The 21770-nt window shown below is 40.6% G+C and overlaps 2 protein-coding genes across 6 annotated transcripts in view; both read left to right on the forward strand.

The window, feature by feature from the left end:
• Window positions 1–21770, forward strand: part of TXNRD1 (thioredoxin reductase 1) — a 134376-nt gene that overhangs the window by 86315 nt on the left and 26291 nt on the right. For all 5 annotated transcript variants that reach the window (XM_003269948.4, XM_030821289.1, XM_030821287.1 and 2 more), the window contains 5 exons: window positions 12325–12447; window positions 14310–14382; window positions 16859–16978; window positions 19982–20124; window positions 20540–20655. In XM_003269948.4, coding sequence (XP_003269996.1) covers window positions 12325–12447; window positions 14310–14382; window positions 16859–16978; window positions 19982–20124; window positions 20540–20655 — 575 coding nt within the window. The remainder of the gene's footprint in view (window positions 1–12324; window positions 12448–14309; window positions 14383–16858; window positions 16979–19981; window positions 20125–20539; window positions 20656–21770) is intronic.
• On the forward strand, window positions 3613–5102 carry EID3 (EP300 interacting inhibitor of differentiation 3). The gene has a single exon (XM_003269952.3). It carries the CDS (start codon window positions 3720–3722, stop codon window positions 4830–4832), a length of 1113 nt encoding a protein of 370 aa, XP_003270000.1. The 5' UTR covers window positions 3613–3719; the 3' UTR covers window positions 4833–5102.

The following is a 21770-nucleotide window of genomic DNA, read 5'->3' on the forward strand; positions in this document are numbered from 1 at the left end:
CCTATCACGTTTGTGTTGAGCAGTATGGGTTGTGGGAAAGAGCTCAAGAATGCTTGGAATTAACCTAAACTCCTAGAAAAGGAACTGAAAATATAGGAGAAAAGGCTGAAGAAAAGAGGAAAGGAAATGGAGGACTGTATTGAACCCTGGGTAGCAACTCTTGAGCGAAGAAAGAGGAAAAAGGGGGAAGAGGGGAGCTAAGTTATCTCTGAGGCAACTCAGTCTCATGGTTGCCTGAACTAGTCTATACTGCGGGAATAAGGTAGACTCCACTGGTTTCTTTGAAGTACCAGTGCGCTTCTTGCTTTCTATTCCTAGTCACAGATAAATTTATCAGTAGTGCAGTTTCTTCTTTTTAAGCTTCATTTAAATAATTATTAGTAGCACTTGGACCTTAGGTTAGGAAATCACTGTTTAATGACTTAAAGATTAACCAGCATGGAAATCCCATTCTTTATATGATTGGGGAAAATTATTGAACTTGAGATTGTTTTACTTTGTAGCAATGTCTAAAGGCAGATTTTGTTTGTTTGTTTGTTTTTGAGGTGGGGTTTCGCTCTTGTTGCCCAGGCTGGAGTGCAATGGTGCAATCTTGGCTCACCGGCAACCTCTGCCTCCCAGGTTGAAGTAGCAGGGATTACAGGCATGTGCCACTACGCCCAGCTAATTTTCTATTTTTAGTAGAGACGTGATTTCTCCATATTGATGAGGCTGGTCTCAAACTCCTGACCTCAGGTGATCCACCCACCTGGGCCTCCCAAAGTGCTGGGATTACAGGTGTGAGCCACTGCATGCGGCCTAAAGGCAGATTTTTAAAGGTGGAACATAATGCAAGTCTGCCTTTCTTAGGATGATCTAAGTTACATGTTAATAAAGTTCTTGGAGATCTAGCATAGAATGCATTCAGCACTGTAAATCACAACTTAATAATGCTTGCCTTGATATGCTCTGTGGCTCTGAGCAAGTTGTGTGGGCTGTTATCTCCTGAGAAATCCCTGTAAATGGTATTAGTAATACTTTATAAGCAGGTTGGGAGAATATAGTTTTCTAAGGCATTTTGAAATTCTTAGATGAAAGGGTCTTTATGTAGCAAATTGGTGTCAGCCTATTTTCCTTCCTCTGAGCCAGAAGAAAATAGGCACCATAGGGTGGGAAGGGTTGGCTTATCTTTTGTAAGTAGCTTTTGTTGCATTTTTTTTTTAATTAAAAAAAAAAAAAAAAATTTTTTTTTTTTTGAGATGGAGTCTCACTCTGTCACCCAGGCTGGAGTGCAGTTTTTACATGGATGCACTTATGGATCTACATGGATGTGATCTCGGCTCACTGCAAGCTCTGCCTCCCGGTTTCAGGCCATTCTCCTGCCTCAGCCTCCAGAGTAGCTGGGACTACAGGTGCCTGCAACCACGCCTGGCACATTTTTTTGTATTTTTAGTAGAGACGGGGTTTCACCGTGTGAGCCAGGACAGTCTCGAACTCCTGACCTCGTGATCCACCCGCCTCGGCCTCCCAAAGTGCTGGGATAACAGGCGTGAGCCACTGTGCCCAGCTGCTTTTGTTGAATTTAAAGTGGATGTGAGACGCTCCTAAGAATATCGTTCACTGTAAAAGCAGACTTTTTTGGATTTGGGTCTTGGAATTCTTAACTGTATTTTCACCTAAGATTTAAAACAAGTTTAAATACTAGTTTGTAATTGGCAAGACTTGGGAAAGATATGATCCTTTAATGATCCTGGGTCTCAACTTACCTTTCTTTCATTTTTCCTTTATTTCAGAAGAGGGATAAGAACTTTTTCTGAAGAGCAGTCAACTTTTCCTTTCAGTGTATAGGATTACTTCCACGAATCTGTGAACTTAATCTTTGCTGCCAAATAACTTGCCGTAGATGCTGGGATAGTTTTAAATCTATTTTAACTTATACATTCAGTACATAAGTGCATCCATGTAAAAACAGCTATGTTTGGAAGATCTAAAACCCAGCTTTTGTTTTTGAGAAGCCAACAATCTAAACGGTAGGATCACATATATGTACAACTAACCGTAATGCATGGTGTTTTGAAAAATGCACGTATCTCCCTGAATTACCCCTAGTTAATAAAATAATTGGGAGCAAATGGTAATATAAGGATTTTGGAGTAACTTAATACTACTAGATTTTGCTGTTTATACATTTACAAAAAACTTTCTGCTAATGCTAAAGAAATACGAACAAGTCTATATGCATAAAGGAAGGTAGGGCTAATTTACTTCCTGGTGCTATGAAACTGGCAATTGGACAGGTGCAATTGTGGGTGTCTTTTTTTTTTTTAAGGTGTACCTGTTGCAGGTTTGAAAAGCTGTTGATGCTCATGGGTTGTTTGTGTGCATGTTCTCTTTAAAAACCAGATGTATTCATTCCCTTTTTTTTTTTTTGAGACGGAGTCTTGCTGTGTAGCCCAGGCTGGAGTGCAGTGGCGCGATCTCAACTCACTGCAAGCTCCGCCTCCAGGGTTCACGCCATTCTCCTGCCTCAGCCCCCCGAGTAGCTGGGACCACAGGCGCCCGCCACCGCGCCTGGCTAATTTTTTGTATTTTTAGTAGAGACAGGGTTTCACCGTGTTAGCCAAGATGTGGTCTCGATCTCCTGACCTCGTGATCCGCCCGCCTCGGCCTCCCAAAGTGCTGGGATTACAGGCGTGAGCCACCGCGCCTGGCCATTCCCATTGTTAAGTATACTTTGCTATTTGCTGCTGGTGAGACAGATGACGAGTCACGTCTTTAATTGCACTTGAGTTTCCAGTGACCCCATTAAATCCAATGGGTAAATTTTCCAATGAAGATTACTCACCCAATTTACAGATTAAGCTTTCATATCCTTAGATTGTATCTGAAATCTTCATAGCTTTGCCCACCTTTTAGGATTCAGAGTTACTACCCATTCAGTGTCGATGGCCTTTAGCTGTTGGCAAGCTTCCAAGTAAATAGCTCTTTTGCAGAGATCTCTACCCATTCTATTCTTCCACTCCTGGATGGTGGAGAACCAAAGTTCACTTGAGTAATGCGCGTGCCCAGCACCCAATTTCCTGCAGGGGTTAGCACGGATATTGGAGGCTCCCCCGACCCCACAGATATTCGGGATGGGGTATTGGAGGGGGCTTGGTTTTTAAGAGGACATGTGAAAGTAATTAACCCGATTTACATTTGTATAATGAGTCCAAACACCACCTTGCAAAAGAACTGAGAATTCAGCCTGCTTAATGGAGTTTCTGCTTTTCACGGTCCTTGGCCTTACCGACGGTTTACAGTCCAGCCAGATTTAGTTAACAAAAAAACAAAACCAGGTCGACCTCACTGCATGATGGCAGCGAGCGTTTTAAAGCGCAGGATCTTTAATCTCCTCAATAGTTTTGTCTAAAGTTGTCCAAGTGTTTATTTTTAAAGTGAGGTGATCCAGTCGGTAAACGCTTTGAAAAAGAATAGCTGTCCCCTGAGCGGGCATTAGTCGCGTGTGAGGTCAGGGCCCATTATTGCGCGTGTTCGGAGCGCCGCGCTGGTCTATGAGCGAGCGCCTCGGGTTGTGGCTGGGTCGGGCCGGGGCGGGGCTGTCTTCGCGCGGAACGTGCTGGGGGCGGGTCGCGCCGGGCCGGGCCGCTAGTGCGCATGGGCGGGCGTCCTCGGCTCTAACTGCCGCCAGTTTCCACACGCTGGGAGGGGCCGTTACCTCAGAGATACCCGTGGCCGGCATGTCGGTTGAAAAAGCTTCCCGGAAGGGAGACGAAGAGAAAGGAGAGGAGCAGCTCGTGATCATCCCCGGTAGCGAGTACGCGGCGAAGCAGGCGGCAGCGGAGGGAGCGCCGATGAAGATGGATGTGACAGTGAGGGCCGCGGGCTGCTCTGACGACCTCAGCTCTGGGGAGGCCGACATAGACCCAAAGCTCCTGGAGCTCACCGCTGACGAGGAGAAGTGCCGCAGCATCCGCAGGCGATACCGGCAGCTCATGTACTGCGTGCGGCAGAACCGGGAGGACATCGTGAACTCGGCGAACAACTCCTTAACCGAGGCTCTGGAGGAAGCCAACGTCGTGTTTGATGGCGTGAGCCGAACCAGAGAAGCAGCCCTCGACGCCCAGTTTCTTGTTATGGCTTCTGATTTGGGTAAAGAAAAGGCAAAGCAGTTAAACTCAGATATGAACTTCTTTAATCAGTTAGCATTTTGTGACTTTCTGTTTCTGTTCGTGGGTCTGAATTGGATGGAAGGCGATCCTGACAAGTTGAGTGATTGTGATGATAGCATAGCTCTTTCCTTCTGGAAGGCAATAGAAAAGGAAGCAACATCCTGGATGGTAAAAGCTGAGACATTCCATTTTGTTTTTTGTTCATTCAAGCTAGAACCTTCTGCACCAAAGCCCCGACTTGAACACCGGAGAAAAGTTCGCAAGATAGAAGAAAATGGGAACATGCCTACAAAGTTGCGGCAGTTGGACCTGAGTAGTTATCCAGAAGCGACAGAAAAAAACGTAGAAAGGATTTTGGGATTGTTGCAAACCTACTTTCGAAAGTATCCTGATACTCCTGTGTCCTATTTTGAGTTTGTGATTGATCCAAACTCTTTTTCTCGTACTGTGGAGAATATATTTTATGTTTCTTTTATTGTAAGAGATGGTTTTGCAAGAATAAGGCTTGATGAAGACAGGCTGCCAATATTAGAGCCGATGAATGTTAACCAAATCGATGAGGGAAATGATTCCAGTTGCCATGGCAGGAAACAGGGAGTTATATCTTTGACTTTACAGGAGTGGAAAAACATTGTGGCAGCTTTTGAAATTTCTGAGGCTGTGATTACATACTCCTCATAGTAAAGATTTCTTAGTATAGGATCCTTTTTGTGTTTTTTTCTGAAGTTATCTCAGATGTAGAGCAAAATGTAAACTGAAGCACATGTTGAATCTCTTGTAAAGTGAAAAAGTATTTTCAAGAACATCCGACATTGTTTTACTGTGCAGCGTATTTTTCTTAGTAATTTATAAGGTCATGATCTTCTGTTATTAAAACATTCACTGGCATATTTATGGGAGCGTTTTATTGAATGCCCTTTAAAACTATTAATAAAAGTTTTGGATACCAAATTAAGAGAGATTTGATAATTTGCAAAATATAATAATTTACGAAAATCAGTGATGGTGCTCTGTGATGCGTTGCTTTCTCTGTCATAGGGAACCAAGAGAATCCCAGAAAGGGTTCCTAACCAGGTTGGGGAAAGAGTGGGTAAAAAACAAAAGTTTAAAAAAAAAACAAAAAACCTGCCTGTAAGGCAGTGAATATGCAACATTAAGACTAAAGAAGTCATTGCAAAGAAGACTTAGGATTTGTGAGTGAGTATCCATATTCTAAACCATTTCTGTTATTGGACTCGGCAAAAGTAATGTCTTTGCTGTAGTAGTTGAGGTATCAGCTAAGGGCTGAAAGGTGAGTAGAAACACGAAGAAGGAAAAGGCATTCTAGGCAAGAGAACAGCAAGGTCAAATGCATGGAATTGTTAGAAGTTAGGCACGAGAGGACCATTAGATTTATGGAAAAACTATTATATTTGATAAGCTGGGCAACAATTGAATAACTTCATCTATTAGTATCCTCAGAAGATGTTTTTGTCAAACTATTATACGTTGAACACAAAATCTTGCTATCCAGTTGTAGTTTTTATCTACTGAATTTCTTCTCTGGACCCTAGTGTCCCTTTGTGGTTTTTGCTAGTACATAGAATGTCCTTCAGAATCTACGCTTTTTCATCATGTAACAACTTTGAATATTTGTCCCACTTTAATTTTGTATTTCTATCTTTTTTTTTCCTCGAGACAGAGTATCACTCTTGTTGCCCAGGCTGGGGTGCAGTGGTGCAATCTCGGCCTGCTGCAACCTCTGCCTCCAGGGTTCAGGCGATTCTTGTGCCTCAGCCTCCCAAGTAGCCGGGATTACAGGTGCATGCCATCACACCCAGCAAATACTTGTATTTTTATTTTTTTATTATTTTTTAATGATATTCAAACAAATGTTTAATTACTTGATGCTGATACAGTATTTTTTTAATTTAAAATGAGATGAATCCTTTGTGCCTTTTGAGGTTTCCTTTTAAGCTACATGCCTATATTATCTAAAGAATAACTTCTTAAAAATAAAAATAAAAGAATAATTTAACAACTGTACACACAGGGACAAGCCATAAGCTGCACCAACTGGATCCTAGATCCTCTTTCCCCAAGGGCAGTCCATTCTTGGTTCTTGGAAATACTTGTATTTTTAGTAGGAACAGAGTTTCGCCATGGTAGCGAGGCTGGTCTCGAACACCTGGCCTCAAGTGATCCACCCGCCTCGGCCTCCCAAAGTGCTGGGATTACAAGCATGAGCCAAATTTTGCATTTCTTAAGAGGGCTTTAAATGCCAGGAAACTGACCCTGCTGAAACCAAAACATGTTAGTTTATCTGGATGTTCTTCACTTCGTGTAAAGCCGTAAAGGCTTTTTTCTTTCCGTTGCTTGCAGTTGTTTTAAGAATATAAATTACAACCTTATTTGGAGATTATTGCCAAAAGTTTGGGTCATTAAGAAAACAACTCGAGAAGGTGCAGTAAGCATGCCCATAAGCTTTCTTCCCCTTGATCGCTATAGGAGCTTAATTTTTGGTAGTCGTGGAATTTTGCCATTAAACAATACTTTGGCAAATGTTTAGGTATCTGTTACGCATAGCAGTGGCAAAAGTAAGTCTAGTGGTACAGGAAAGGGAAATCCAAAGACTCAACAAATGACACCAAGACTGAGAGGGAGGATTTTTCTTTTTTTTTAATATGCTTTTATTTTTCCATGATTACAAACACAACTGAATATCAAATACACAAAGTAAGAATTATACGGGGAAAAAAAATCAGATACGTTCATTATATACATCACCTTTTCAAGGCTATTTCAATCCAGAATAACCTTGGTTTGCCAGGGCCAATAGAAAGAAGTCACAAAATTGCCTTTAGTCAAATTTGTATGTTTGCTTTCTTCTATAATTCTAATACCTCCACCATCAACGACTTGAGATAGCTGCCAAGGTGTTATATAATCAGTGCCAGTGTCTTCATTCATTCTACAACGAAGGCTGTCACTTCACACTTGGAAGGTTGCACAGCAGCCAGGCAGAGGCGCTCCTCACTTCCCAGACAGGGCGGCTGGGCAGAGACACTCCTCGCTTCCCAGATGGGGTGGCTGGCAGAGGCGCTCCTCACTTCCCAGACGGGGCGGCCAGGCAGAGGCGTTCCTCACGTCCCAGACGGGGTGGCAGGGCAGAGGCACTCCTCACATCCCAGACAGGGCGGCCGGGCAGAAGCGCTGAGAGGAAGGATTTTTCATGCATGGGGATGAGGTTCTTCACCAATAATATAGTAGAGGTTTTAGCAAAAATAGAACTTTCTCATGAAACTTGGCAAATTATTTTCTAAATTAGTTACTCCTTTCACATATGAAAGAGCGCTGACCCTTGCTAGTGTCTAGTATCCTTTGATTTATAGTAGCAGTCGTGGAAGCACCATTTGATCTCACTCATCCTCATTTCCAGCATGTCTGTACCAACCAAGTTCCTTGGGTTTTGCAGAGATCTGCTGTTGGAAGAAAAAGTACTCTTAATGACAGCAAAAAGATCCCGCCCCAGTACTTTACTGACAATCAGTTGCTCTGTTGAATGTCTCATGTCTTTACTAGGAGTATTTGACAGTGATGATTTAAAAGCATTAATAGAGAATCTGGAGGCTTAGAAGAGGTAATTTTTTTGGTCTTCTCTAAACTTAATAGCTGTTAAAATATAGAGTTGACCACTTCTGTTTCTAGTTTTACTGGTTGGCATGACACCAACCAGTAAAATGATGAGGCATGATGGATTGCCTCATAATTTTTGAGATTTTGAAATTAAAGTGACTGCTTAGCTTGAAGAAAAAAGGAGATTAAAAATTTATAGAGGTTAAGAATCAAACTGCAAATCTGCTTGTTTCTTGCTAATATGTTTGTATACTGAATAGAAATAATATAACATCATGCTAGTCTGTCTATATACTGGATCAAGATTTGTTAGGAAGAGGGCATTTCAAAATAGTGGAGATAGACACAGGGAAGCTCAGCAGAGGATACCGGTGTAAAATACATTCCAGCACTTCTTGACTTAGTTCCAGGCAATTTCCATTCTTCAGGAGGTGGAGAATTAGTAACTTAAATTCTTACCAGCCACTATGCTAACATGCATTATCTTTCTTAAACTCAGCCATTTGATGAGGTCAGGAACCTGTTAGCTTCGTTAAGGATTAGGTGATTGGTCCAAGTCACCTGGCCTTGTGAGTGGTAGAGCAAGTATTTTAACGCACGTTATTTCTGCACCAGAGCCATGTATAATGGTAGGGGGAAAAAAAGTACAAATCTGGCAAAGGATAGAAACTATGTTTTGGGGAAAAGTCAGGATTGCTTATTCTGATTTTAAAAGACTGCCACAGTTGAATTGCTTTCCGTTTTGTGCCCTTTTTGGGGGAGCCTGGAGCAGTGTTTTACTAGGAGTGGGACTGGGGAAAGGGATTACTATGACAGGCAGGTGGAAGAAAAGGAAGACTATCCAATGTGTAAGCCTTGCCAACAAGTGACACTTGCCTGCAGGTCATCTCATATTCTATAGCAGTGGTTCTCAAAGTGTATGAGGCCCTTTTTTTTTCTTTCTTTTTTTTTTTTTTTTTTTTGAGATGGAGTCTCACTCTGTTGCCCAGGCTGGAGTGCAGTGGCATGATCTTGGCTCACTGTGAGCTCCGCCTCCCGGGTTCACGCCATTCTCCTGCCTCAGCCTCTCGAGTAGCTGGAACTACAGGCGTCCACCAGCACGCTAATTTTTTTCGTATTTTTAGTAGAGACAGGGTTTCACCGTGTTAGCCAAGATGTTCTCAATCTCCTGACCTTGTGATCCACCCGCCTCGGCCTCCCAAAGTGCTGGGATTACAGGCATGAGCCACCGCGCCCGGCTGCCCTTTTCACTCTAATTCTCTTGCATGTAAACTGTGAAGTTTTCCAGAGATTATATGACAGGTGATGTGGCAACAGATTGAATGGAGAAACAGATATGAGCTGTCTTTTGTTGTCAGACATTAAAGAGAATCGCAAAGATACAAAACAGTGCCATTCTTCTAATTAAAAAAATTTTTCAAATAAAAATACTCATGTTAACATTTAATAAATATATTATTATTAAATTTGTTAATGAATATTTTAAGTTTCTTCTTAGTTTTAATTTCTAATATAGTAAATAGATAAAACCCACATTAACAAGCTCTTTGGAGTCTCAATTTTAAAGCTCTGTTTAAGATTATAAAGAAGTGCTGAGACGAGAAAGTTTGAGAACCTCTGTAGCAGCCACCACAGTCAGCGGACATAATTTCTAGCAATTGTAATTGGAGGAGGATGGGGGCATTTCTCTCCTTTCCTTGTCCCATCACTGTGCTACCTTCTACTGTTTGGGGGAGCTGTTTTCTACTGTCTATCTTATTTATATTTCAGGTGAAGTACCACTTACATGGAACTGAATGATAGCACTTCAATTTTAAGTTTGGTTAAAATTTAAAAACATAATGTTTCTTTCTTTTTTTTTTTTTTTTTGAGACGGAGTCTCGCTCCATTGCCCATGCTGGAGTGCAGTGGCATGATATTGGCTCACTGCAATCTCCACCTCCTGGGTTCAAGCAGTTCTCCTGCCTCAGCCTCCCGAATAGCTGGGACTACAGGTGCACACCTCCACGCCTGGCTAATTTTTTTTGTATTTTAGTGAAGACGGGCTTTCACCGTGTTGCCCAAGCTGGTCGTGAACTCCTGAGCTCAAGCAGCCCGCCCGCTTCGGCCTCCCAAAGTGCTGGGATTACAGGCATGAGCCACCGTACTCAGCCTCATAATGTTTCATTCTAAGGTCAACTGAATGCTTCAATTGCCTGTGTCTTACCAATTGGTAAATTTTACCTACAGTGCTTAAACGTGGTGAGGTTCATTCAGAGCTTTTTTGGTAAAATCTGTGTACTGGTTGATACAATTTGACTTTAAGCTTCAACCAGGAGAAGCCAGGTTAGATACAGAATTTCAGTAAGGAACAGATTGTAAACATTGGTGGAGGGAGTATGTGGCTTTTCAGCATGAGGATACATTTTCTGGTATTTGTTCTAGTAGGTTTGTTGGAGGAGGGGGATTCCCAGAACCATGGTTTTCATTTAGACAGCCAGTTATTGTGTTCTGTCACCATCTTTGCTAATTTCATGCAGATAAAATCAGGTTGAGATTAAAAATGATTGTATGTTATTTTTCCAGCAGAACATCTACCTGGATTTATTAGTTAACTCTTAAACCAGTAAGTCATGCTCTTTGAGACCGAGTAGGGAGTCACACTAGTTACTTGAAGCTTAATTGATCCTTTGATCGAATGGCTATTACTACCAAATTGTTTTTCCCCCACAGTGCTTTGTATTGAAGGAGGAACCTTGGCCATAATGCCAGTTGATGATTACTGGCTGTGTTTACCAGCCTCTTATGCTAGACCTTTTGTGCAGACTGTCAGGGTGGTGCAGTCTTGCCCCCACTGTTGCTGGTTTCCAGGTGTTCTCCCTTCAGTTCCTGAGCCACTACATATGCCGGCCATGCTGCCAACAGGTAGCCATAGTGCTGTGCTTCCTCCTTCACATTGCTCCACCGCACCCCCTTCCACATCCCAAGAACCTTGTTCTTCTGCTGACCCCAAGCTCTGCCTTTCACCCCCTACATCTGATGGTAGGCAAGAGAGAAATGTGCAGTTTGGGCTGGTAAGTTTGGGGGCTTTTTTTGTTATTAAAGTTAAGACTTTTTGTTTGTTTGTTTTTTTAAGTGAGATGGAGTCTCACTCTGTGAGACTCCCAGGCTGGAGTGCAGTGGTGCAATCTTGGCTCACTGCAACGTCTGCCTCCCGGGTTCAAGCACTTCTCCTGCCTCAGCCTCCAGAGTAGCTGAGATTACAGGCACCCGCCACTACCCTGGCTAATTTTTGTATTTTTAGTAGAGACAGGTTTTCACCCCGTTGGCCAGGCTGATCTCAAACTCCTGACTTCAAGTGATCCTCCCGCCTCGGCCTCCCAAAGTGCTGTGATTACAGGCGTGAGCCACTGCTCCTGGCCTACTTGATTTTTTGAAAACATTTTATTGTGCTTGTTAACAACTTTCTCAGTCATTATCTCTTGTTAACATAGATTTTTATTTTAGTAAGCGATAATATTAAATATATCATCAAAATATTGTATTAAACGAATATGAAATATAATTAATGTGTATCAGAATTATATTAGTGGAATGAAATGATTTTTTAAAAATTAAGAGTCGGGCCGGGCGCGGTGGCTGATGCCTGTAATCCCAGCACTTTGGGATGCCGAGGTGGGCGGATCACGAGGTCAGGAGATCGAGACCATCCTGGCGAACACGGTGAAACCCCGTCTCTACTAAAAACAAAAAATTAGCCAGGCGTGGTGGCGGGCGCCTGTAGTCCCAGCTACTTGGGGGGCTGAGGCAGGAGAGTGGCGTGAACCCGGGAGGCAGAGCTTGCAGTGAGCCGAGATGGCGCCACTGCACTCCAGCCTGGGCGACAGAGCAAGACTCTGTCTCAAAAAAAAAAAAAAAAAAAATTAAGAGTCTAACACCTAAATTATAAAAGTCTGTTACTGGCTAAGTATATGGAAACTAAATATTAAATATGAGAGACTTCATGCATATGTAAATTAAAGGAATGAGCTTTGCAGAGTTGTGCCTATTTAAAATATCCTACAAAACCAGCAACTTTCACGTTTAACTTTTTATGCAGGTCGGTATTAATTGACAGTTTTGTTCTGAATTTTTAGATGTTATGCCCCAGCCAAACAGTATAGAAATGTGTTAAATAAATATTTGGCTGGTCTTTTAAAATTGTTATATTGAGATTAAGCTATGCCCGTACTTACCAAGCCCCTATCTTTAAAACCTAGTTTAAAAATTCTAGGAAAAAAAGGCTAATGATTAAACCTGATTTAGACCTAAGTTGGTTTACTTATGTAGAGGTACTATACGAACACTTCAAAGTAGTTAGCAGTGACAGTCTTTGTGGTTAATAAACTAAGATAAAGCAAGCAGCTCACAACTTTAAGGAAGGTTGAATATTTCCATCTGTATGCTGTAATTAAATCAAACAACATCTTCCCTTTGAAAATTCCTTTTGTTTTTCTTTAAGAAAAGATTTTCTTACAAAGCTTTTTGGACATTGCTGATTTTAAGTTAAATTATTTTCTCTTCTGTTACTTTTCTTTAGGCTTATCAGGAGGGCAGACTTCAAAAGCTACTAAAAATGGACGGCCCTGAAGATCTTCCCGAGTCCTATGACTATGACCTTATCATCATTGGAGGTGGCTCAGGAGGCCTGGCAGCTGCTAAGGCAAGGCTCCTTGTGTTGTGTGTTGTCTGGGTGGTAGTTAGAATATTAACATCCCTGACAGGGTTCTCTCTGCTCTCTGTGGAATTTATTTGATCCACTGCTGTGACATTTTGCACATTGACTTGGGCAGGACATGGACATCGTAAGGGACCACTTTATAAATCATTTTTCCAGATTAAAATATACATTCCTTATATAAAAGTATAGGGCCCAGTATTTTGGAACATGTTTCCATTCACTTTAAGTTTAATTGATTTTTCAGAGATAATAAGGGTGTTGTGCCTGGTGTGGTGGCTCACGCCTGTAATCCCAGAGGTGGGCGGATCACCTGAGGTCAGGAGTTCAAGACCAGCCTGGCCAATGTGGTGAAACCCCATCTCTACTAAAAATACAAAAATTAGCTGGGCGTGGTGGTGGGCATCTGTAATCCCAGTTACTTGGGAGGCTGAGGCAAGAGAATGGCTTGAACCCTGGAGGCCGAGTTTGCAGTGAGCTGAGATCACGCCATTGCACTCCAGCCTGGGCAACAGGAGCAAAACTCTGTCTTTAAAAAAAATATATATATGTGTGTGTGTGTGAGTGTGTATATATATATATATATATATATATATATATATATATATATTTATATTTATATGTGTATACATATATATGGGTGTTGTGTGGAAATGGTCTGAAATTAAGCAAATATATTTCTTAGTTAATATTTCTTAGTTAATATTTGTCTTTTTCACTTGAATGATTTCCCTGTTCATAACCCCTTCTCTCCAATATAAAAAAAGATGGGGAGCAATTGGGCTTCTTAAACTCATTTATTAAAAATGATTTGCTTTTTGTGTATGCAAGGTTATCTAATAACCACTAACTCTGTGGTCTGAGGGTGATTGGGAAGAGGATGTATAAATAAAGAAGGTTAGGAGTGAGGCTCCTGGTTCTGAATCAAGATAAATTGCCCATGTGAGGACCCCTTGGGCCTGTCATCCTTACCCAACAGGTTCCTTTAAAAGATGGAGTGGTTATACTTCCCTAAGGTGTAGCTTGTGCTGAATCAGTAATGGGTAGAAGCTGCCCAAATACTGCAGACCAGTATGTAGCATGAAGCAATGCTTTGCTGAAAGTAATTGAGGAATAATACCTGATATATTTTACTCCAGTGATGGTGTGTTTGAAAGACGTGTAGACTCAGTCCTTTCAAATAACCTTTTGAGGTCTAGTTGCCAGTATACAAAGCTTATTCTCTGAGAACGATAAAAGATATTCTGCAAAACAAACTTCTAACTCTTGTTTCCCTCCCTAAAAATATGTTTGGAAATATCATAGATATTGTCAACTTTTTCATGAGCGCCTCATGTGAAAATTTTAGGAAATCTTGTAATACAGAAGAAAAACTTCTTCAGTGTTCTGCCTTAGAAACCAAATTAGATTAAACTTTAAAATGATTTTTAAAATATCACCTTATAGGATACAGGTTGCATTAAGGGCTGTAGGCTGTCAGTAAACCTGGTTTTTCAGCTACTTGGCAACTTGCTTGGAAATGGCCACTTTCTTTTTTCAGGTTATTGCTTAATCTGTTATTGTTTGAGTGGAATTATGTGAGAGAAGTCTAAGGTTTCCAGCCGATTCTAACAATTTTACTACTCTATTCTGCATAATTTTAAAATCTACTCTCACAACTATCTGAATATCTGTTAATTTTTATCCTGGAGTCGAGCTAATCATCATGGTGTATGAAGTACCCAGGTATTAATTACTCATTATGCTTTAAGCTCCATAGCTTACAAAAAAATCATGGATTTTTAACAGCCCAATTCCAATCTGTCATGTTAACCTTTTCAACTCACTTTAATAATTTTATTTTCTAGGAGGCAGCCCGATATGGCAAGAAGGTGATGGTCCTGGACTTTGTCACTCCCACGCCTCTTGGAACTAGATGGGGTAAGCTTTTAAAATACTCTAGAAGTGATGTTGCCGAAGTAGTTTTCCCCTGGCAATAATCTAACTGGTTCCTAAAGCCTAATTTAAAAAATCAAAAACTAAGTTAAAGAAAAACCAGCCCCAAAACATATATATCTTTTATTTGAGCCAAGTTAAAATGGATCAGGTTAAATGCTAAAAATTTAGGTTCTTTGGCACAGAGTCCAGAAGTAAAAACCTTGTTTACAAGCTATGATTTAAAGGTAAATATTTGAGTAATCTAGCACATATAGGGGCTTAATAACTGAATATTTAAACTTTTCATATGTGGATTTGTTTGAAATCTACCTCCTACATTCAACAAGAGTTGGAATCAGATACCTTATTGTATAGCCCTTGCTGCTTCTGAGTCTTGATGAATTATATGTTCATAATATTTACTGAACATTTATTACGAACCAAGGCAGTGACAATATAGCAGTGAACTTGGCATATTCAAAGTTCATGCCCTTGTGGAGCTTATATTCTAAGTGGGGAGACAAAAGATACCTAAGAACTTTAGGAGTTGTGGTAAGTGGTATTGAAAAAATTATATAGTGGCATAGAGAAGAAGTGGATAAAGGAGAGTTTAACTTCGAGAAGATTATCAAGGAAGACATCTGAAGAGGTGACCTTTAGAAGAGGCCAAAGAATGAGAATGAGCCAGCTGTCAAAAGGTGACGCAGAACCTTCCAGGTAGCTTCTCTTTCTTCGAGGATAGCACATACAAAGGCCCTGAGGTAGCTAAAAGTCCTTCATGGTTGTGGCATGGATAATGGGAGCTGGAGGTGGTAGTGTGAGATGAGACCAGAGAGGAAGGCAGGTGTCACTGTTGAGGGCTTTGATAGGCCAAGATGAGGAATTTGGACTAATCAAAGCATATAATTTGGACTAAATTGGACTAATCAGAGCATATAAATGAGCTTTTGAAGACTCTAAGGCAGGGGAGCCATGTGATAATATAAATTTTTTTAAAGATTACTTGGCTGCTTGCATTAGAAGGAACCAAGAAGCAGGAAGTCCAGATAAGGCGATGTCACAATTTCTGATTCATCCATTCAGCAGATATTTAATATGTCAATCTGTGTCAGACACTGCTCTTGGTGCTAGGTATATCCCTTCTGACCTGTGGAGCATATACTCCAGAGTGACAACTGATAGCATTCTACTCAGAGGACTTACTTTGAGCTGTGAAGTCTGTTGCCATCTTTCACTCTTACTCATGTCATTTTGGTCACCTGCCTGTGTTTTGTTCTAATGGAAACAAGCTGTCACCATATTCTTTAAGCTTAGGGATACTAAACCTATTTTTAGGGAGCAAGGGAAGTCATGCATCCTTTAAAAAACCAAGTGAATGCTGTAGGCTACCTCCTTAAAAAAATGCACATATACACCAAAATTTTTTTCTTTTTCTTCTTCTTTTTTTTTTTTTTTTTTTTTTTTGAGATGGAGTCTCGCTCTATCGCCCAGGCTGGAATGCAGTGGCGCTATCTCGGCTCACTGCAACCTCCTCTTCCTGGTACGAGCAGTTCTCCTGTCTCAGCCCTCTGAGTAGCTGGGATTACAGACACGTAATACCATGCTCAGCTAATTTTTTGTACTTTTAGTAGAGACAGGGTTTCACCATGTTGGCCAGGCTGGTCTCGAACTCCTGACCTCAAATGATCTACCCACCTCAGCCTCCCAAAGTGCTGGGATTACAGGCGTGAGCCACCACGCCCAGCCAATATACACCAAATTTTATATGCAGTTTAAGACCCACTGCACTCTAATCATCTCCAGCATAGCAACCCCTTTATCAGTTACCTCTGCATAGATTCAATGGCAAGTGCAGATGCTGCTTGAATTACAGTGGGGGACTACATCCTGATAAAATCCTTTGTAAGTTGAAAACAAGTCGAAAATGCATTTAATACACCTAACCTCCTGAACATCATAGCTTAGCCTAGTCTACCTTAAACATGCTCTGAACACTTACATTAACCTACAGTTGGGCAAAATCATCTAACACATCTAAGCCTATTTTACAATAAAGTGTTGAATATCTCATATAATTTATTGAATACTGAACTGAAAATGAAACACAGTATGGGTGTATGGGTATCAACATAAAGAGAAAAATCGTAAGTCGGGTCATCTGTAAAGGGTTGTGTACGTTGTAAAATTTCAATTTCTGGCATCTTTATCAGCAGTCAATTTTGTATCTTTGAAGTATACGGAAATTGTGGAAATCTGCCCCTCTTTTTGTTTTGTTTTAGGATGATGTTACCATATTTGGTATGTAAGGGTCTCTGAACTTGTGAATGTTGTAAGATTTAGGAATAAACTTTATTATTGGCCACATTAAGTAAATATAATACAATATTTCTTAGAGTTGTAATAATTGTTGACTTTGTTCTTTGAATGTTTGTAAGGCTTGGAAAGCAGGTTATAAACTGATTTCTCAATGTTGTTGTAGGTCTTGGAGGAACATGTGTGAATGTGGGTTGCATACCTAAAAAACTGATGCATCAAGCAGCTTTGTTAGGACAAGCCCTGCAAGACTCTCGAAACTATGGATGGAAAGTCGAGGAGACAGGTATGAGAGGGAAAAGCTGCTCTTCTGTTTGTGCTTTTGGGGGTTTGAGCTGCAATCTTTGTAATGCATCATCCATTTTCACAAAGATAGCAAATAGCCTAGTTGTTTTTATTGTTTACATTTTTGATGGATATAATCACTGGAGTTATCCTTTGTCAAGTATTTACATAGTTGTTATGGTAACAACAGATGCTGCATTTGGACTATGGTATTTCTATAATATAAAATTAGAGTTCTTTTGAATATATTGTCATGTAGTATTTGTGAGAAATCATACAATGTTTATAATTTGTAAGGAAGTACTAATTGCATTTGCTTTCTTTTGAAGCTGTTGCATTTTTCTCCCTCCAAAAAAGTCTGTTTCATGAGCTGATGTTTGTGGGGGGTGCGGGTTGTTTGTTCAGGAGGGGCTGGTTAGACTTTGTTGGATTAAAAATATTTAGAGTACCCTAGAAACCCAAGATGAGTTTAAGAGATTGGAATTGTTAATTTTATTTATTTATTTACTTATTTATTTATTTGAGACAGAGTCTTGATCCGTCGCCCAGGCTGGAGTGCAGTGGCACGATCTCGGCTCACTGCTAGCTCCGCCTCCCGGGTTCACGCCATTCTCCTGCCTCAGCCTCCCGAGCATCTCCTGCCTCAGCCTCCCGAGCAGCTGGGATTACAGGCGCCTGCAACCACGCCCGGCTAATTTTTTGTATTTTTAGTAGAGACGGGGTTTTACCATGTTAGCCAGGATGGTCTCAATCTCCTGACCTCGTGATCCGCCCGCCTCAGCCTCCCAAAGTGCTGGGATTACAGGCGTGAGCCACCGCGCCTGGTGGAATTGTTAATTTTAGAAAGTAGATTGCATTATTTAGTAGAAGAATAAAGTGAGATCTGGCATAGCTTCCTGGCTAATTTATGACATATGTCACTCTGTTGTGAAGAGTGAAACTCCAACCCCTGTGTGATTGAGGTTTGAGACCTATGCATTATGGAGCATTTGAGGGAAAATATTCCAGCCAGTAACCAGGATAAACATTTTAATGGCTTTTTTGAGGTTTTAATTTATTAAATGTAAAGATAAGGCATAAATATATACTTGGAAAAATTTTGCTCTCACTCAAACTAGTTATGCTTCTTTTGTTGATGCTTTTACTTCCTACTTAAAATAATAGTACCTTTTGCAAGTCTGGAATCTTAGAAAATCACTAACTTTTAAAGTTTCGTAATGTTGGGGTCACATTGTTTGCTCAGACCCTTGAGACAGAGGGATATAAGAGGAAATTTTGTAAAACATTGATAATTACTGCAGCTTAGATGATTAGCACATGTGGGTGAGTTATATACTATTCTGTTCCACTTCTAGTAGAGAAACAGCAAGTCCTGAGCCTTTTGTAGTGGTGGTAGACAGAGGCCAGGCAGGCAGGTTAGTCCAAGCTTCCTGCAGCCTTCTCCACCCACAAGCTACCTGGTCCTCTAGAACCATAACCACAGTGGGATCTGCAGTTACTTTTTTTTTTTTTTTCAGTTGAACCTATTTCTTAAGGTTTGCTCTAATTCTAACATTATGATCATATGAATTCAATATCCATGATCTATATGTTCTCTTGGAGGCTATAAATCAATTTTTTGTGCTGTCATTCCCACTTCCAGAGGCTGGCCAGTAAGTGTTCTAAGCCTATTTTCAACACTTACTGTATAGCCAGCCAGGATCATGCCTGTAATCCCAACAGTTTAGGAGGCCAAGGGGAAAGGATCAGTTTGAGACCAGAAGTTAGAGACTACCTTGGACAACAAAGCAAGGCCCTGTCTCTACAAAAAATAGTCAGGCATGGAAGCCCTCTCCTATAGTCCCAGCTTCTCAGGAGGCTGAAGCAGGGGGATAATTTGAGCCCAGGAGTTCAAGGCTGCAGTGAGCTATGATTGATTGCACCACTGCACTCCAGCCTGGGCAACAGAGTGAGACCCTGTCTCTAAAGAAGAGATTACTGAGGCTGGGTGCAATGACTCATGCCTGTAATCCCAGCACTTTGGGAGGCTGAAGTGGGCAGAGCACTTGAGGTCAGGATGATGGCCCACACTTGTAGTCCCAGCTACTCGGGAGGCTGAGGCACGAGAATAGCTTGAACCCTGGGTTGGGGGGTGCGGAGGTTGCAGTGAGCCCAGATTGAGCCACTGCATCCCAGTCTGGGCAACAGGGCGAGACTCTGTCTGGAAAAAAAAAAAAAAAGGAGAGATTATTGAATACCAAAGCGTTGATTTTTATCCTTTGAAATTTAATATTACTTTAGTGTCCTGACTTAAAGGATTAATTTAATTATGACAGAATCAAAAAGAATAAAAAAGTTTTCTCTTTGACAAGATATGGGAGTTTGGAGGGAAATGTGATAGACTCTTAAAATTCTGTCTAAACGGTCAGTGAATTTTTTCCGTAAAAGGCCAGATGGTAAATATTTTAGGATTCTTGGGGCATAGGGTCTCCAGTAGCTACTTAACTCTGCTCATGTAGTGTGAAAGTAGCACTAGAAAATATTGAAATAAATAAGCATGACTCTATTTTAATAAAGCTTTATTTACAAAAAGGTGATGGGCTGGATTGGCCCATGGTGCAGTTTGCCAGCCCCTGGCATAAACACTGTTACTAGTGTAGTAACTCCATACTTGGCTACATCAGAATCTCTTGGATTTTCTTACAAACAGAGAATCCTAAGTCTTAATATATCCCAGAAATCAGTAAAATTCAAGTTCATTTCTAGATAAAGAAGGAAAAAGTTTGTGTATTGTTATTTTAGTTTAAAATTATCAAGAGATCTGTCTTGTATTATTTAATTGTATTAGTCTTATAAGAATATTTGAAGATGAAAAAGTGGCATATGTGCTCAAAATGGAGGATTTGCCCTTTCAGATTGCCTTTTAGAGCTCTGCTCCCTGTATTTCACTTGAGTGGTTATTGAGAAATGATCTTTGCCAGAAGTTGAAAAGCCAAACAAGATTTTGTCTTATTTTCTTACACAGTTAAGCATGATTGGGACAGAATGATAGAAGCTGTACAGAATCACATTGGCTCTTTGAATTGGGGCTACCGAGTAGCTCTGCGGGAGAAAAAAGTCGTCTATGAGAATGCTTACGGGCAATTTATTGGTCCTCATAGGATTAAGGTAATTGTGTGACATCCTGACTAGCTTTTTTTTTTTCTTTTTTCTCTTTTTTTAAAGCTTTAGTTAGAAAATGTTAAAGTTTTATAATAAAAGTAATAGCCACTGTGACCCAGACTATCCAGTTTGGTGATTTTGCTATCATATCATCCTACGGGGCCTTGTGTGGAGGTATGGTAAAATGTAAGCATACTGGACCAGACCACCTGGTTTTGAGGCTTGGCTCCAGCACTTACTAGCATTGTGACTTTGAGTAAGTCTGTTAACTACTCAGTCTTAATTTATCCTTTTTACTATATTATTGTCCTCCTCATGAGGATGAAATGAGACAATGTAGTGAATGGCCTTTGTTAACTATGAAGTTTACAATTCTGAGAAATGATTACTTAATAAGGTTTTCATATTGGTTCCTTTGTAGGCAACTAATAATAAAGGCAAAGAAAAAATTTATTCAGCAGAGAGATTTCTCATTGCCACTGGTGAAAGACCACGTTACTTGGGCATCCCTGGTGACAAAGAATACTGCATCAGCAGGTAAAGAAAAAAAGCAGGGTGGAAAAGAAAAACCCATTGTGGATATTGCTTTTGCATTTTTCTTCAAACCCACTGCGTCAATTTCTTGGGCTTCAGTCAGATTTCTTTGCCACATTGTGCCCTCTCTGGGGGCAGGGGTTTGGGAGAAAGAGAAAAAGGAAAAATGATTTTAAAGGACAACATTTTAAATATTGAAAACTTCAAACATTGGTCATCTTGCTACACAGAGTTAGTATCACTAACATACTAGTATAGATTTATATTTGTATTTGAAATTTATTTATGCATGTATGAGTATGAAAGTATGTAATAAAACCAAATGGATATTCACAAACATTTTGTAAAATAGGTATGATACATATATACATTTAGATTTTGTAAAATGAGGATCATGTGTTACCCGTTAACACTTGCAGAGTGGCTGCTAAAAGAATTAGAGGCTGTCAGGCCATTTAGATTTATCAGAATCTAGACCCTACTCAATACTGTTTGAATGGTTGCGGTGTCCGTGTAGAAGGACCTCCTGAAACAAGTCAAGCAAGGAGATGTTTTGCGGTGTGGTTTATTTTTGCCTGTCAAATGGTAACACTGCCGACATTGTTCAGGAGCTTTCAATTATGAAGTCATTAAGACAGTGTTGGTAAATGTGTCTTCTTGGATGCTTTTTGCTCGGGAGTTTCTGATTGTGTTATAAATTACTCTTCTCCTTCAGGCTCTTTTTGATATATGCTTTTATCGTTTCTCACATGGTGGAAGAGGGAGAGGCAGGTCTCTGGGGCCTTTTTTATGAGGACGTCAGCCCCATTCATGAGTGCTCTGCCCTCATGGCCTAATCACCTCCCAAAAGCCTTACCCCTAATATCATTGCCTTGGGGTTTAGGATGTTAATGTGTGCATTTTGGGGATACATGAACATTCAGACAATAGCAGGCTCCCTTCCTATATTTTTTAAAAACTCATTCTCTAACGTGCTTTTATGATCTCTGTGTCCCTAGCTCAACTAGAAGACTTTTGTCAGGTTCTACTCCTTATAGTTGGCCAAACAGTTCAAAATCATTTAGTGTGAAGATGAATTGGACTAACTGACTAATATCAGAAGTTACACAGTTTGCTGT

The sequence above is a fragment of the Nomascus leucogenys genome, chromosome 10 (genome assembly GCF_006542625.1).
Source record: "Nomascus leucogenys isolate Asia chromosome 10, Asia_NLE_v1, whole genome shotgun sequence".
NCBI classification, from domain to species: Eukaryota; Metazoa; Chordata; class Mammalia; order Primates; family Hylobatidae; genus Nomascus; species Nomascus leucogenys.